Source organism: Canis lupus, chromosome 12 (assembly GCF_003254725.2).
Source record: "Canis lupus dingo isolate Sandy chromosome 12, ASM325472v2, whole genome shotgun sequence".
Lineage (NCBI taxonomy): Eukaryota > Metazoa > Chordata > Mammalia > Carnivora > Canidae > Canis > Canis lupus.
The window spans coordinates 19,643,402-19,659,038 of NC_064254.1; the positions used below are offsets into that span (position 1 = coordinate 19,643,402).

Below are 15,637 nucleotides of genomic sequence, written 5' to 3' on the forward strand. Positions count from 1 at the left end.
ACTTTGCAGATGACCAAACCTTCTTCTTACAATATGGATCTTTTTAAATTCAGTAGTACTGTGGAAATTCGAACTAAGCCATAAATGAAATTAGGTCTTTTAGGGAAAATATATTTGTTCTTCGAAAAACATCTACTTCTCAGGCTAGAGAGATTTTCTAGGAGTTTCAAAAACTCTCTCTTTAAAAAGAAGAATTTGGGGATGCCTGCGTGGCTCAGTGGTTGAGCCTCTGCCTTTGGCTCAAGGCGTGATCTGTGTCGGGGATGGAGACCCACATCAGGCTCCCTGCAGGGAGCATGCTTCTCCCTCTCCCTCTGCCTCTCTCTGTGTCTCTCATAAATAAATAAATAAATCTTTTTTTTAAAAAAAAAAGAATTTTGGGGACACCTGGCTGGCTCAGTTGGTGGAGCGTGCAACTTGATCTCAGGGTAGTGAGTTTGAGCCCCATGTTGGGTATAGAGATTCTTTAAAAATAATAATAATGAATATTTTTTAAAAATAATTTTATAATTATGTTATGTTTCTGTTTATCTGAAGACTCATCTTTTTCCACATGTGTCTATGTGGGAAGAGAGTTCTAGATGGATGATAGATACATACATACATACATACATGTATACATACATACATGGACTTTTATTTTTCTGTTTTATTTATTAGTTTCCTTTTCTAGCATCTTTGAAAAATCATGGTAACAGAGGAACTTATTCATTATTTTTCTGTATTTGAAAGATTCTATATTTAAAGTTTAAAAGTTCTATTATTTAAAAGATCCACAAAAGGCAAAGGAAAAGAAAGCACTTGCAAATTGCTTCTTTCCAAACACCCTGTCTTTCCAAATTAAAGACCCTAGAATTTTCTGCAAATCTGTTCTCTGACACATAAGAAGAATATCCCATTAGTGGATTAGTCTAACTCCTTGTGGCATTGTGAATGCTTATTCTACCTTTAATGAAGGTAAGCTGAGCTATTTTTGTCGGATTTCATAGGATTATGAAATTTGTCACCTACAAAAATTCAGAAAAGAAGGTTGTAGACATAAGTGCCCACAAATAAGATTGCCAACGTTCTATACTTGTTGTACAATATATTTAAATGACAGGTAATCCCCAATTGGATTATCCTAGTTCAGTCTGTCTGTGATTATTTAATTCGTGGACTGTTTTACTCACTGGGTAAAATCAGGATGTCATCCCCAGGACCTGGAATGGTATGGTTGTGTCCTCCCCAGCCCTCTTCAATCCCTGTCCATGCTTCAGGAAGGGACCATTTTAAAGCTGACTCAGGTGCAGAAGTAGAAGCTACAAAACAAAAAGAAAATAGCAAAGTAACTATGAAAATCTGATTCGCTATAATAACTTGAAAATTCTACCTTTATTTTAAGATATTGATGATATTCTTACTCTCCCAAGGTAGCTGCTTTTTGATATTTAATAACATTCTAAAAATCATTTATCAGTGTAAAGCAAGTAATTATTCAATCCTTCAATTACTTCTACTTCTAGAGTAAATATATTCTACTTTTGTTATTAAACATTTGTGTTTTACCTGATATAAATATGACCATATGCTTATCATGGAACAGTTGAAATATGCAAATATAGAAAGAAAAATAATAATAATGGCCTATAATCTCACTACCTAGAGATAACTGCCATTAATCTTTTCTTTGCATTTCCTTCCAGAATTTTTCAGCATTTTTATATAATTGAGATTACATCATACATGCAATTTTATATTCAGTTCTTAGCTGAAGTTTTAACATGCATTTTCTAATGTCATTAAAACTCCTTGTCAACATAATTTTAATGGCTACATAATATTCTATCATATGAAAAGTCTATCATTTACTCAATCTTTAATGTTTGGTATTTAGGATCTTTCCATTCTCTTTTAAAATTATAAGTAATGCAGTGTTAAATATATCTACATAAATCTGCCAATAACAATTATTTTTTCTTAAAATAGAATCTTAGCAATGGAATCACTTAGTCAAAAGGTATAATCTTTTCATAGTTCTTAATGCATATTAAAGGCAAGATAATAATCTGGACACCTCTCATTACAGTAATTTACATACAGTTCATACGTCTCAACTGGGTTTTATTGATTCTGCCACTGATGATCAAATGGGATTTTCTTTTCAAACACCTCACTAGCCTCTTCATCAGGAATTGTAACACAAATCTAATAATTTCCAGTGGTGACCGCACAGTATTCATCACACACAACACCATGTTGAACTGCACCCACAGATTCTTTTCTGGAGTTTGATCCTTAGCACAAAGATAGAGGGCAGAGAGAGAGACTCTTAAAAGAGGATGAAAAGATTCATAGATGACTTCAAATGTTCTTTGAGTTTCAAGAGCTCAAGTGATGTGGGACCTCACATGACTGGGGAGAGAGGGCAGATTTGCATCCATTATACTAATTTCACAAGCACAAAGAATGAGTGCCTTCTCCACCAACATCTCCTAAAAAGTAGAGACACCAAAAGGAATAAAATGTCATTCTTGCCCCCAAAGGAGCTAGCAATGTTGTATAAGTTGTCTAAATAAATATTGGGAGGATAGAACTCTGAAGGGATTTAATGGTACCCAACAAAGAGAATAAGTGAAACCTTGCCAGGAGAGGCTTCCTGGAGAGGGAGCCTCTGAGCTGCATTTTAAAAGCCTTAGGAGCTACAAAGGTAAAGGGGATTGTGGTGAGAATTGCATCCCTCTAGACAGAGGGATGATCAGGAGTAATGGCAAGAAATAAGAGATTAAGTGGAGGATCTCTAAGCAGTTTGGAGTGCTCAGTCACAGAGCTGGGAGGAGGCAAGTGATAAGGCTGGAGAAATAAGCAGAGATCCAGGTGCAATTGGTAACAAAGATGGAAGAGCTAAAGATGACCTCTGAGTTTCCAACATAGGTGGAATAGGCAGAGATGTCCATTAAGACAGACATTGATGAATTCAGTTTAGGCCATAAAGAATTTGGAGTGTCTTTGAAAAGACCTCCAGGTGGGGATACACAGCAAGAAGGGATTGGATATGAATCTGAGGAATCTGAGAGAGCTCGGAGTCAAAGAAACAGATTTGGTGGTCACATTTGAAACTCTAAGAGTTGTGATAGCTCCAGAGGCTTACAATGTGAAAAGAGAAAATGCCTGAGGTCAGAACTTTGGGGAACACCCAGTTACTTTGTCTACCAGAACCCAACTCCCTCCTAATCATGATCTCCTTAGAGCCCTGGGATAACTGAGAAGTATATAGATTGTGGTCAAGTAGAAATCCTAGGCAATTTAATTAGCACACAATCAACCCCACATCATGGGAATCAGGCATGGTCTTGGCACAAGCTTCACTCAGAAAGAGGCTTTATAAATATTTTACAAACACTAAGACTATAATACCTAGTTTCCTCCCAATTTTGCCTCCTTTCCAACAGTATACTCTAAATACTCAAGTGGGGATGGGGTGGGGGCTTTGTTGAAGTGGCCACTAAGCACCACAAAGGCCAGAAAGAGATATTCTGGTGCCTTATTTCCAGTGATATTTCAAAAGGGCAATGACTAGCCTCTTCAAAACCCTATACTAGGATTCAAAAACTCTTTATACCTTAGATGTTGGAAACAAATTCTTCACTTTATCATCTTCAATCTCATTTATAAGAGGGCTAAAACTGTCTTTAATTGAACAAGCTAATCTTTATTCTAAGTTGTTATTATGAATGAATTTGATCATTCTACCTTCAGATGGGAACACATAATGGAGAATTTAACACATTTCAGTCTCTTGCAAAATTATCAGATTTCTATAGTTAACATCAGGCTTCTATATGGTTATTTAATATAGAAAGGTGGGGAGAGAACAAGAAGCTTACAAGAGTTCAAGAAGAAGTAGAGATGTTCAAGGAGAACCAGGAGAGAGGAATGTCTTGAAAGCCTAAGAGATAGAGTATGTCCAGAGGGCAAAAGTGATCTTGTCAACAGCAGTTCTGATAAGAGAGTGAATAAGGAGTGACTACTGAATTCAAGAACCAGAGCATGGATGATCCAGGTAAGAGTGGCTCCAGTAGAATGGTCGAGGTGGTAAGTAGTGTGGATTACAGTAGACTGAGGAATGCACAGGAGGTGAGGAAGGGAAGAAACAAGGTCAGATCATCCCAAAAGCTCACTGAGGAATGAACAGTTTTAGGATTTGAGATGCTCAGGCTTTGATCTGTCTCTCCAATATTTAGATAAATGAGTCTTATCTCTAAACCCGATTCCATGAATTTTGGTCAGGACCAACACTTGTGAAGAAGCCTCATCTTGCTTTCCTCTACAAATCTGTCACTCAGCAACAGCTACAATTTAAGGGGGTCTCCAACTTGATATCTGAGCCAAATATTGTCCTCTCCACCTCAAACCTTCATCTGCCCTGCATTTTATGGCTCTGCACCAAGAGGTTAGTCTTTTGAGAAGTTGCAGCAGAGATATCAACTAGAGAAAGACTCATTGACCAGGAATTTGGTTTTGTTTTGGTTTGGTTTAACTGACAGGTACTGATCAGAAGGAGTCAGTAAAATAGAGGTTAACTACACAAGACAGAGTCATTTACTGATGGAACAAAGTTCAAAGGATGCTGAAAAGGATGAATTGACTTTAAATAGGAGAAGGGCTGACAGATTCTCAGAAACCTGAGGAAAGGAAATAAACTTCGATTTGTGGGGGAAGGATGGTAAATATAAGAAGACGGGATCCCTGGGTGTCTCAGCAGTTTAGTGCCTGCCTTTGGCCCAGGGCATGATCCCAGAGTCCCAGGATCGAGTCCCACATCGGGCTTCCTGCATGGAGCCTGCTTCTCCCTCTGCCTGTGTCTTTGCCTTGCCTCTCTCTCCCTCTCTCTCTCTCTGTGTGTGTGTGTGTGTGTCTCATGAATAAATACTAAATAAATAAATAAATAAATAAATAAATAAATAAATAAATAAGTTATCTGATCAATTGTCCCATACAACTATGCACCATGTTTCCAGTTAGCCCCTACTGAAAAGAAAACATTTTTGAGGTAAAAGCTCTTTAGAAATATTTTTATATTTCTAAATATAAATATTTAGAAGTGGGTTGTTTTTCCCATTTTCCTGTCTCCCATTTTTTAAACAGCATTGCACACATTGAGAGGAAACCAGTAAGGGCACAGTGTTGGAGGAATATGAATGATTTGCACTGGAGTGTTCTGAAACATCGATATCATCTTGACTCAAATTAGCATAAATCCTCACCACAGACCCACTAAGCATCCATTCAACAACTTGCATCACACCACCTCCTCTGCCTCTCTTTAACGTTGGCTGATATGTACTCTAATTTCTGCTGGTTCTGGAGTCTCCTGTCCACGATTTAACCATAAGTGTCCAGCACAATCTTGTACACTCAGAATAAATCTTCAATTGAGTCAACTAGGAGACTCTGCAGCAGAACACTCTAAAGCAAAGTCTCATCTGCATTATAGATCATATTGAATCTCTGAGTGAGTTAACATATAGATAGAATTCCATTAATCAATCATTCCATTGTTTTGTCAAAGAATTTTTGATATTGTAATAATTCTATTGTTTTTTTTTTAAGACTTTATTTATTTATTCATGAGAGACATAGAGAGAGAGAAGCACAGACATAGGTAGAGGGAGAAGCAGGTTCCCTGCAGGGAGCCCGATGTGGGACTTGATCCCAGGACCCCAGGATCACAACCTAAGCCAAAGGCAAATGCTCAACCACTGAGCCACCCAGGTGCCCCTTTACTGTTTTCCATAGAACTTTTCATTAAGCAAAATAGACACTCATATTTAAATTTTGTCATTAACACATTTACTCACACAATAGGAATCAGGGAATATCTTGGGAGCATATTAGTATTTGAAATTTCTTCCTGACAAATGGTAATATATGAATTCTGTAACTCCCTGTGTTTAGGATTGTTTTCTGTTCTAAATTATGTAGGCTAGGAAAACTGAATAAATACAATTAATTTTAATCAAGTCATAAATTAATATATGCCAAAAAAACATATTTTAAACAGCTTAGAGTTTATCTGGCATAGCAGAACACACACTGGACTGAGTTGGGTAACCTGAGCTCTCATCCAAGTTCAACCACTGAATAGGTGTGACTAACTAAACGACTTAATCTCTAGGCTTCCATTCCCTTATTTTTAAAATGAGGCAATTGGATAGGATAGCCTGTGAGGTTCTATAACTTATTAATATTCTATAACTTGTTGAAGCTTTCTATTTGTTTAGCATGTTGTAATTGATTAGCCAAGTGAAACATCTTTCAGTTAAACCGACCCCTCCTAAGAAGCCCTGGAGTCTGGCCACTGACAGTCTCCTTCCAAAGAGTCCTTAATACGAAAATCTTCCCACTAAGTACTGAGTGGCATGGTACCCTAACTATATAGCTGGTTGAATGAGGAATGACCACCCACAAATGGAACAGTATCCCCAAAGGGGCTTGGCATGAGAACTACCCCCAACAGATATGTTCTCTACAAATGAAGACCGATCCAATCAGTTGGAAATTTGAACACAGAACTATCAGAGAGGAAAGAATTGCAAGATACTTTTCTTGGTAACAGTCATTTTAACGGAGATTTACTCATTATTTAGTCATTTGTTTGAGATCCCCATGTGACCATAAGACCCCATGGAGTCAAATACTATTTCTCATCATTGTAGCCTCCTACATCTTGCACAAGAGGCACTCAATAAATAATGCGTTGTGAGCCACCTAAAGGAAAGGAAGGATAAAGGACAGGGAACATAAAGAACAAAATGCTATGGTCACCCACAAACAGTTATGAAAACAAAGAACCACATTCTTCCCAGTCCAATAAGTATGGGGCATTAGCCACCAGTCCATCTAGTTCAGAGTTTTACTCTACTGCCTTTACTTCATTTACTTATTAATTTAAATGGAAGAGTTAGATGATTTTCTGGTTAGCATGGGCTCTGCTCTGACATATCACAAAAATGCCACTGAAAATCAAAGGAAAACCTGGCCTTTGAAAAGACTTGTCCCTGATGCAAATGCATAGTTAAACTGGCTCAGGATAAACAAAAACAAACAATGAAATACATTAGAAGGTGCGTATGAGTCTTTTAGTCTTTGAGAATTTGGCTTTTATGAGTTAGAGAGATTTCACAGAACCATATGACTTTTGGGAAGGGTTTGTTTACCCTGATGTCCTGAAATTACTGGGAACAATTAAAGTTTTGAGATACCCTGAATTTTTCTTTCCATTTGGTAGAGGCCTAATGGCCCATCTGCAGATCTGGACTCCTGTGTGCACATATGGTCCATAATTTATGAAATATGCTTATTTACACATTTTAATTCTTATTTTCCAATGTTTTGAAATGTACCCTTCTTACATCTTTCTGTGAAATGCAGACGCACGTTTCAGCTATTGGGGTGGCACAATAGCAAGTCATTAGACATGACAGCATTAGGGCTGATACCTACCTGTTATAAACAATTTGATGGAAGCAATTTATGGAACTATTATTGGAGGACATTCTGTGGTACCAGGCATTTCTATCTGGTGAGTGGGTTAATACTCACCTGAAATAGTTGGGGGAACTCCTTCCTTCACCTGGAGAGTCACTTGAACTTGGCCTTCACCTGAAACTGAATACAAAAAGCCAAAACTTGGATGTGATGCAAAGAGCATTTTTTAAAAAAGATTTTATTTATTTATTCATGCGAGACACACAGAGAGAGAGGCAGAGAGAGAAGCAGGCTCCATGCAGGGAGCCCGATGTGGGACTCGATCCCGGACTCCAGGATCACACCCTGAGCTGAAGGCAGACGCTCAACCGCTGAGCCACCCAGGCATCCCCAAAGAACATTTTAATACAAAAGATATTCCTATGTGATAAAGATGGCTTTATGCTAAATTCCCCCCAACCTAACTAAATTTTCAAAATAAAAAAATGAAGTCCTCGTTAGTCTAACAATTGATTTCCAACATTTGATTTTGATTGCTTTTATTTGATTAAACTCAACTGCAGTGAGGTCTCTAAGAGAATTGGCACATAAATAAATTAGGGGGGAAACTCTTTAGCCATATGTTCTTTGGAGGCCAATGTTGGTCAGCAGGGCACACTTCATATCCTTTTTCTCCTCTCCATCATTTTGAAGGGTTAGCTGTTAGAATTCATGTGTTTTTCAATAGAGTTCAGATCACCCATGAAATGTATTTGCTTTACCTTTATCTAAACAAATTATCCTTTTAATGAAGGCTTTTTTCCATCCCCTCTTTCTCCTCCATCTTCCAAACCAACTGAGCACATTTAAAAGGCCTGGGGTTCATTAATTTTAAGTGTTCAATAAATTAGTGGAAATAATCAAAAGGCCTGATTCTTTCTGATAATGACAATTTGATGTCAGTATAAACCAGTAGATTAAGCTGGGAACATATGCTCCTTTGCCAAGAGAGGCTGCTATAATTAAATAGTGAATGCATCTACAAGGTGCTCTCACGCCTGATTAATTAGTAATCAGGTGCGCCAACTCCACTTTTCAGTAACACCTTGTCTTTTATTGGTTAATTACCTTTCTGCCTTATCAGATGTCACATGAGCCAACACCTCCCACTACTGGAGGGCCCAAAGCTTGAGGACTTGGTCAAACCCATGCTCTCCATTTGCCTTTCCATGGAGCCCTAAACTTTTTCCTTCATCACAGGATGGACTAGACCAAGGATCATTTTTTTCTAATTACAAAGCAAAAGTTTCAGATTACAAAAAATAATAATAATAATCCCCAAGGGGATCCATGATGAGATGTTTCCAATCCCTCTATTCTTACTCTGATAATTACTCTCATTAAAATTTTTCCCACTATAAAAAGTGGCTTTCTCCTTATACTACATATTTTGAGACCAGGTACAATGACCAACATGTTCTCTCTGTGTTCTACTTTATCACTACTTCCAAGGTTTTGTTTATATTGTTTCTCTAGCCTGTTGCATATTTCACGCACTTTTCTTAGTAAATAAATAAACATAATGCCACCAGCCCCATGTTTTATCTCTCTTTTTTCTATAATGTCTAATTCACCCACTCGTGCTCATACTGATATTGGTGACATTTATCCCAAGCTTGCTCTCAATTTAGCAAATATTTATCAAGCATCAACTGTGGTAAATTTCAGATTGCATCAGTCATTAGCTCTGTCTCTAAATCTTAGAGGGAGGAACTTTTCTCAAGTACCTTAGGACACTAGACATTGCTGGACATGTAGATACTTACTATGAACTAACCTGGAGATGCTAAATTTATAGGGCTCTACTCTGAATACCCAGTACTTAACTGACAAATTTAACCAATTGAGCAAATAGAGACAGGAAAAACCCTTTTAAAGGAACTAAAAGACAAAATAATAGAATAGACTCCATTATAAAGAAAAGCAAAAGAGAATATGGACAAGATTATATCTAAAAACATGAAAAAGAATGTAACAAAGGAGCACTCTTCCATATGAAGAAGGACTTAAATATTATAATAGAATAAAACTCTGAAGAAGGCAAATTAGAAAAAATTCCAGGAATCATTTGTAAAGGATTATTAGTTCATTTAAAGGTTTTATATAAATCATCCTTGTTAAAAGCAGCTTCCAAGTAATTGTAGATTTCATAACACCTGTGCCTCTTCCTTAAGACAGAGCCACTGAAATAAAGAAAGGAAAAAAGTAAAGTTGCACATGACAAAATCTTTTTTCAAAACTACTGCAGTCATTTTATATTGCATCATGCATTGTAACTGTCATGGTGATAATTAACCCAAAGACTGAAAAGGCTAACCCCCACCATAGCCAACTCCCATATAGACTGTTCCACTTGTCCTTCCATTCAGGAACTAACTTAACCCAGGCTCTGTTCTTTGTAACTCAAGGCTTCCTGGTGACTGTGCTATCATAGCTGCAGCTCTACACTGATGGCTTCTGAACTGCATGACCACTGTGTTGTTATTGTTGTTGTTTTTTCCAGCCTCTACACATGCACAAATGTTTCCCACCTCCTGGGGACCCTCTTCCCCAAAATATATGTTAAAAGCTATCACTCATTTTATTAAAGCGAATGTGAGAATACCATTCACTCTGAGAAAAGGAGTAGTTTCAGTATCCAAAGAAATGGAGAAAAGTTACCAAAAGTAGGAAAGACTGAGAAAGTCTGATTTCCTTCACCACCACATGTACATGGCCCCCTGCAGACTGGTTCTGAAATGTGAGTGTGGGTCAGAGGGCTGGCTATTCTTCCCAAATACCATTTCCACACCCTGGGAATGGAGCCATAGTCAGTCACTGGGAGGAGTTTGGGTGCTGATTGAAGTCCAACAGCCTGAGTTTGAATACTGGGTCTTCCAGTTCCTTGATGTGAGCAACTAATAAGTTCTCTATCATTTCTGAAACTTCCTTCCCATGAAAAATGGAGATAGTCATCCTATCCACCCTTTAGCGTTATCTGGAAGAAAAGATGGGATAATCCCTATATAACATGCTTAGCACAGTGCTTGGCATATAAATGCTAGTCATTACCTATACTGTTATCATGGCAAGCTCGTTATTGTAGCATCCAGTTAACCAAAGCCAAGAAATATGCTTCTACTCTTTTTACAGCTGCACCTAATCATGATGAGCCATAGTATTCAGAATTGTAAGCAACTTAACCAGATCTGCTAGTTTGCTAAGTGCTTCGACTCTATAAAAGACAGTGTAAATGTTAAGCGTTGTTTCCAATTTGGATAAATACAAAGAGGGATTAAAATCATTTGAGAATAAAAGTATTGACTCAGGAAGAGTTTAAAAGCCTTACACGAGTGTGATATTATGCATATGTCTTCTCAGTGCTTATGATTTCTGAGTTTATATTTGTAATATGAGAGTGGTTAATCTACTTTGTTTATAAACGGAGCCTCATTGCAGTTGATCCTTCCCAGGTTGTAAGACTATCTGGTTAGTCCTCAAAAAGAAAAGAAGTCTTTAGGTCAATTTTAGTCAAATTATTCCGATGAGTGCTATATGATGTAAGGTTGCTATAAATGCAGAGATCCAGAAGAAAGTGAGAAATATGCCAAGAAAGAGGAAAGAGTTACTCAGCCAAATATACTAGTGTCTTCCACCATTGTGTATTGTTTCCAGCAGGTTTTGTCTTCACTAGGGCACTAAGGGAAGAGAAAAATTAATTCTCTCCTTGAGTAGGTCCCATTTTCTCTTGTAATTTTGAAGGGAGAATTAAGGAAAAGGGAAAAAGTAAGTGGCATCTTAGTGGGCCTTTGCTCCTTTCCTATTTAATTCTTCATCCATATTCCCATTTGCACTTCACCATTGAGGTTTAACACATATTTGGACCTCTCATTGAATTCATATTTACATAGTATGAGTCAGCAATTGACCACTCATGAAGAGAATTTAAAACAGCGATGGCATCTGTGTCTGCGGGTTTCACCCTTTCTCTCCCTGACTCATGCCTTCTTTCTCGGTCTCTGTCTATGTTGGACCCAGGCTCCAGCTCTGTCTTCAGGAGCCAGATGTTGGGTGTGGTCCCCTCTCTGCATTGCAGTTTAGCTTTGCCCTATCTTCCACTTCCACCTCTTTTTCTCTCACACCCATACACTCCTGCTCTGTTCTCCCTCCCTGTTAAGTGAACTTGACCTCATTCCCCAGAAATTAGCCTTTTTCACTTAACCTTTGAGAATTACTTGCCAGCTGGTCCCTGGGCAGCTAATGCTTGATTCACAGGAACATACTTCTGTCTGATTCCGGCTGCACAGGGGCAGCCACAGAGCCACTCTGTCCCTCATAACACAGGATCTTTCCAAGTCCTTCACAGAAACATTACATGAAAATCCTACAATCACCTTTGAGTCTTCCATTAGCCCTAGTAATATTCATTCATGGAAGGGTATAAATTTTTTTAGGTGTAATAGTAAAAGAACTTATGCAAGACACTGACAGATATATGTACATTAACTACAGTCCTAAGACATCAATCAAATCTTCTTAATTAACTCAGAAAACAATAACTATTGCTAATCTGACTCAGAGATGTTTGCTACACTTGCATGGAGCATATGTGATGTCCTGGGCCCCATGCAGATCTACAGAACCAGAACTTCCAACAGAGCAGCCTGGGAACAAACATTCCAGCTGTTTGCCCATGAGGCATATTTAAAAAGCTCCAAATTGAGGAATTTTACAATTTCTCTCAAAAACGTGGCTTGTTCTCAGGAGCAGGTGTTCTTAGCAAGTGAGAAAAGAGACCCAGATAAAAAAGAAATCCCTGGGCTCACACTTTTTACTTTCCATCAGTTATACCCAAAACTTGCAGACTGTATTATATTCCCAAAATATAAAATCTGAGGTGATGATTTTAGTGGCATTAATGTTTTATTTTATTTTATTTTTTTTTAATTTTTATTTATTTATGATAGTCACACACACAGAGAGAGAGAGAGAGGCAGAGACACAGGCAGAGGGAGAAGCAGGCTCCATGCACCGGGAGCCCGACGTGGGATTCGATCCCGGGTCTCCAGGATCGCGCCCTGGGCCAAAGGCAGGCGCTAAACCGCTGCGCCACCCAGGGATCCCTAATGTTTTATTTTAATAGCTATGGATGCTAATATATTTTAGAGAAAACAACTAGGGCATTAAACCCATGATTTTATGAATATTATTACTTAAAAATAGGTTAGGTTTTTTAAAAAAGACAGCATGGGTATTGATTTAAGAAAACTCTAAGGTAAATAATAGTACAAGAGGTATAGGATGTGACAAAGAGTGAAGCTGGATTTCAAATATCTAAAGTTTAGGAAGCATAAAGTCCTCAAAAGGCCCAAGTTTTTCCTTTAAGTAGAAGGAAGAAGAACTGGTTTATAAGAATATATATAAGTTTGGATTAAAAAAACCAAAACACCAGTGTACTGGAAAAAGCACTGACCTAGGGTCAGAAAGGCTGAGTTTGAATACTGGTTACACCACCTATGCTCTATGTGAACTAGAGCCAGCCATCAGCATCACTAAGCATTAGCTCCTTAATCTGATGCCTGGAAAAAATATTTGATTCTGACTTCTAAGTTTTCCTTCCTTCTTTCCTTCCTTTTCTCCTTTTTTTTTTTTTTTTTTTTTTCCTTCCTTTTCCTTTTGGGAGAGAAGTCGCTTGCAACCAAGAGGCAAAACTCCTTTTCCCATGGCCAGCTCCTCTTCCATTCTCTGTATTTTTGCCATAAAGGTTAGTGCAGTTCCCCAAAGTCAATCCTCTATATTACTGGCAAAAATCCTTGGAGATCTTCGGGGAATGAGTTTTCCTTGAGAATGTAAATTAATTTATTAACTAGAGTGCTATGGATTGCCTTCGAGGGCCTCAGCATGGGGATGGCAGCAAAGTTTCGAAGGAGTATGATTCTGCTCTGCTTATAAACCCCTCCCCAGATGCTCGGGGCGGCCGGCCGAGGCCTCTCTCCCCACATGTGCCAGCAGAGCTCCTTCCCCAGGAGCTGACAGGGTCTTCTGGCCCCGCCGGACACCAGACGGACGGATGTAGCTGCGGCCTGCTCCGTCCCTGTGCCCTGGGCACTTGGGAGACAAGAGAAACCCAGGCAGTGCCCACCACCTCCTGGCCGCCAACTCTGCGATTCTCAGGACCTCCCGGGTTGACAGCATCTCTTCTGAGCCTTCTGTGTGATGCGCCTCGACTTCTTCAGGGAGACGGCTGCGGACAACGAAGTCCATCTGTCTGTCTACCACAGCCCCCTTGCCCTCATCGAACATGGCCCCGGCTTCTTGCCAAGCAGCCTGCCTTTAGCTCGGCTAGGGGCCCTTTCGGAGACAGGCCCTGGCCAGCCTGGCTAGGCGTGGCTTCTTTTTTCTCTCCAGTCAGGTCCGAAGAGGGTGGTAGGCAGGGGCCGGGCGCTCAGCTGCCGCCCCACAGGAGCCCCACATGACATCCGGCGCAGTGTGGCTGTGCGAGCCCGGCAGGGCCGCTCTGAATGGCTCAGCATCTGACAGGAATTTATCACCGGCTGCTGGTTGGCCGAGGCAGAAAGCGAGGGGAAGGGGCTGGGGGTGTTTGATGCTCTCTGCCACAACCCAACAGTTTGCCCTAAAGAGCCTTTTCCCGATAGAAAAGGACAGGGTCAAAAGTAAGTTGACCCCTGACAGAATGTACAATTATTAGGAGGGGACTGTGCACGAGCAGCTGCTGGAACCCCACTGGCTCCGCATCGGGCTTCCAAGAGTCAGAATATGAATAATCAACTCAAGATTGTCTCCTCCACCCCTACCAACCCCCCTCCACCCCCAACCTTCTCCTCCTGTTTTGGGCAAGTCCTATTATATTCCTACAGGAAGAAGCATAGCCCTCCCTGGCAGCTGCAATAATTGTGTTCCTATTGTGATGAAGACCTCCTCCTGGCCACCCCCCTACAAGTGGCCATTGTGAGTGGAGAGTCAGTGATTATACGCTCCGCCTGATGCTTTGGGGGAGGGACCCAGCTGTCTAAGTGCTGACACACGAGTGTGCGGAAGGCCAGGGAGGGGGCCGGTGGAGGTGGAGGCGAAAGGTTGAGGGGGGATCCTGCGTCTGTGAGACGGGACCCTGACACACCAGACCTTTTTCATAAGTCAAGCCCAGAACAAATGAGGCTTTATCAGGCCCCAGTGATGAGGGGGTCTCATCTCCCTTTGAAGTGGAGCTGAGCATGGGGCCTAGCAGCTTTTCCTCCTTTGGACCAAGCAAACATCCTTCTTTTGATATGCTACATGCTCATTATCTCTGCCCCATTTAATGATTTTTGATTGAAGGGTGGCGGCTGGGATGCCGAGAAGATCGTTAGAGAGGCTCCATCCAGCCAAGCCTGCAAGAAAGGCTTTCCTTGTGCCTGGGCCTAAATTTGGAATTTCTTAACAGTGTGCGCTTGTTCTTAGAGGCAGATAAGGGCTGAGCGTGAAATTCTTAATTAAGCAATAAATAGAGAGTGGGGTGTCAGCAGATGTAGCCAGTAGCCATGGCAACGCGAATCACATGGGCAAGAGAGCTGAGACGAGATGTAGGCCTCAGGCCGGGGCCTGACTGGCAGCTGAAGAATCCTACAAAGCTTGTAAACCAGATTAATTAGCTGACTAATTATTTCATAGCGTTAATGTAACTAAGAAATAAAAATAGTTAACCATGAACTGAAACATCCCTGGGAAAAAAAAGAAAAAACAGCGGGGAAAGAGGCAGTGGGGAACTGGCTCTGTAAGGCAGAGACAAGAGCTGCCACTTAATCAAATCGCATAAACGGAAAAATGGGCTTCCTGGGATTCTGAAAATGTAAAAGAACACTTGTCCTGCAGTCTCACCCATTCCCAAGCGTGGCATAGAAGTTACAGTTCGGAGCTGCCATTCGGAATCACTTCTCCCATCAAACACTGCTCCTCCTGGGTCCTCACACCAACTGTAGCGCACCAGTGCTCTTCTATGGTCTGGTAGGCAAGTGGCTTCTTAAGGCAAAATTCCCAGGGGCTTTAGAAAGGCAACCCGAACCAATCTCCTTAAAAGATATTTTTAAATGAGCGAGGTTATCTTATTCTGTGGGTAACAATTGCTTAAGTGGTATTAAATTTCAATCACAGA

At 40.1% G+C, this 15,637-nt stretch overlaps 1 protein-coding gene across 1 annotated transcript in view; it reads right to left on the reverse strand.

The window, feature by feature from the left end:
* The window catches only part of PKHD1 (PKHD1 ciliary IPT domain containing fibrocystin/polyductin), a 469,911-nt gene that overhangs the window by 204,796 nt on the left and 249,478 nt on the right, over window positions 1–15,637 (reverse strand). Inside the window, 2 exon segments of the mRNA XM_025419015.3 lie at window positions 1,173–1,301; window positions 7,585–7,650. Coding sequence (XP_025274800.3) covers window positions 1,173–1,301; window positions 7,585–7,650 — 195 coding nt within the window.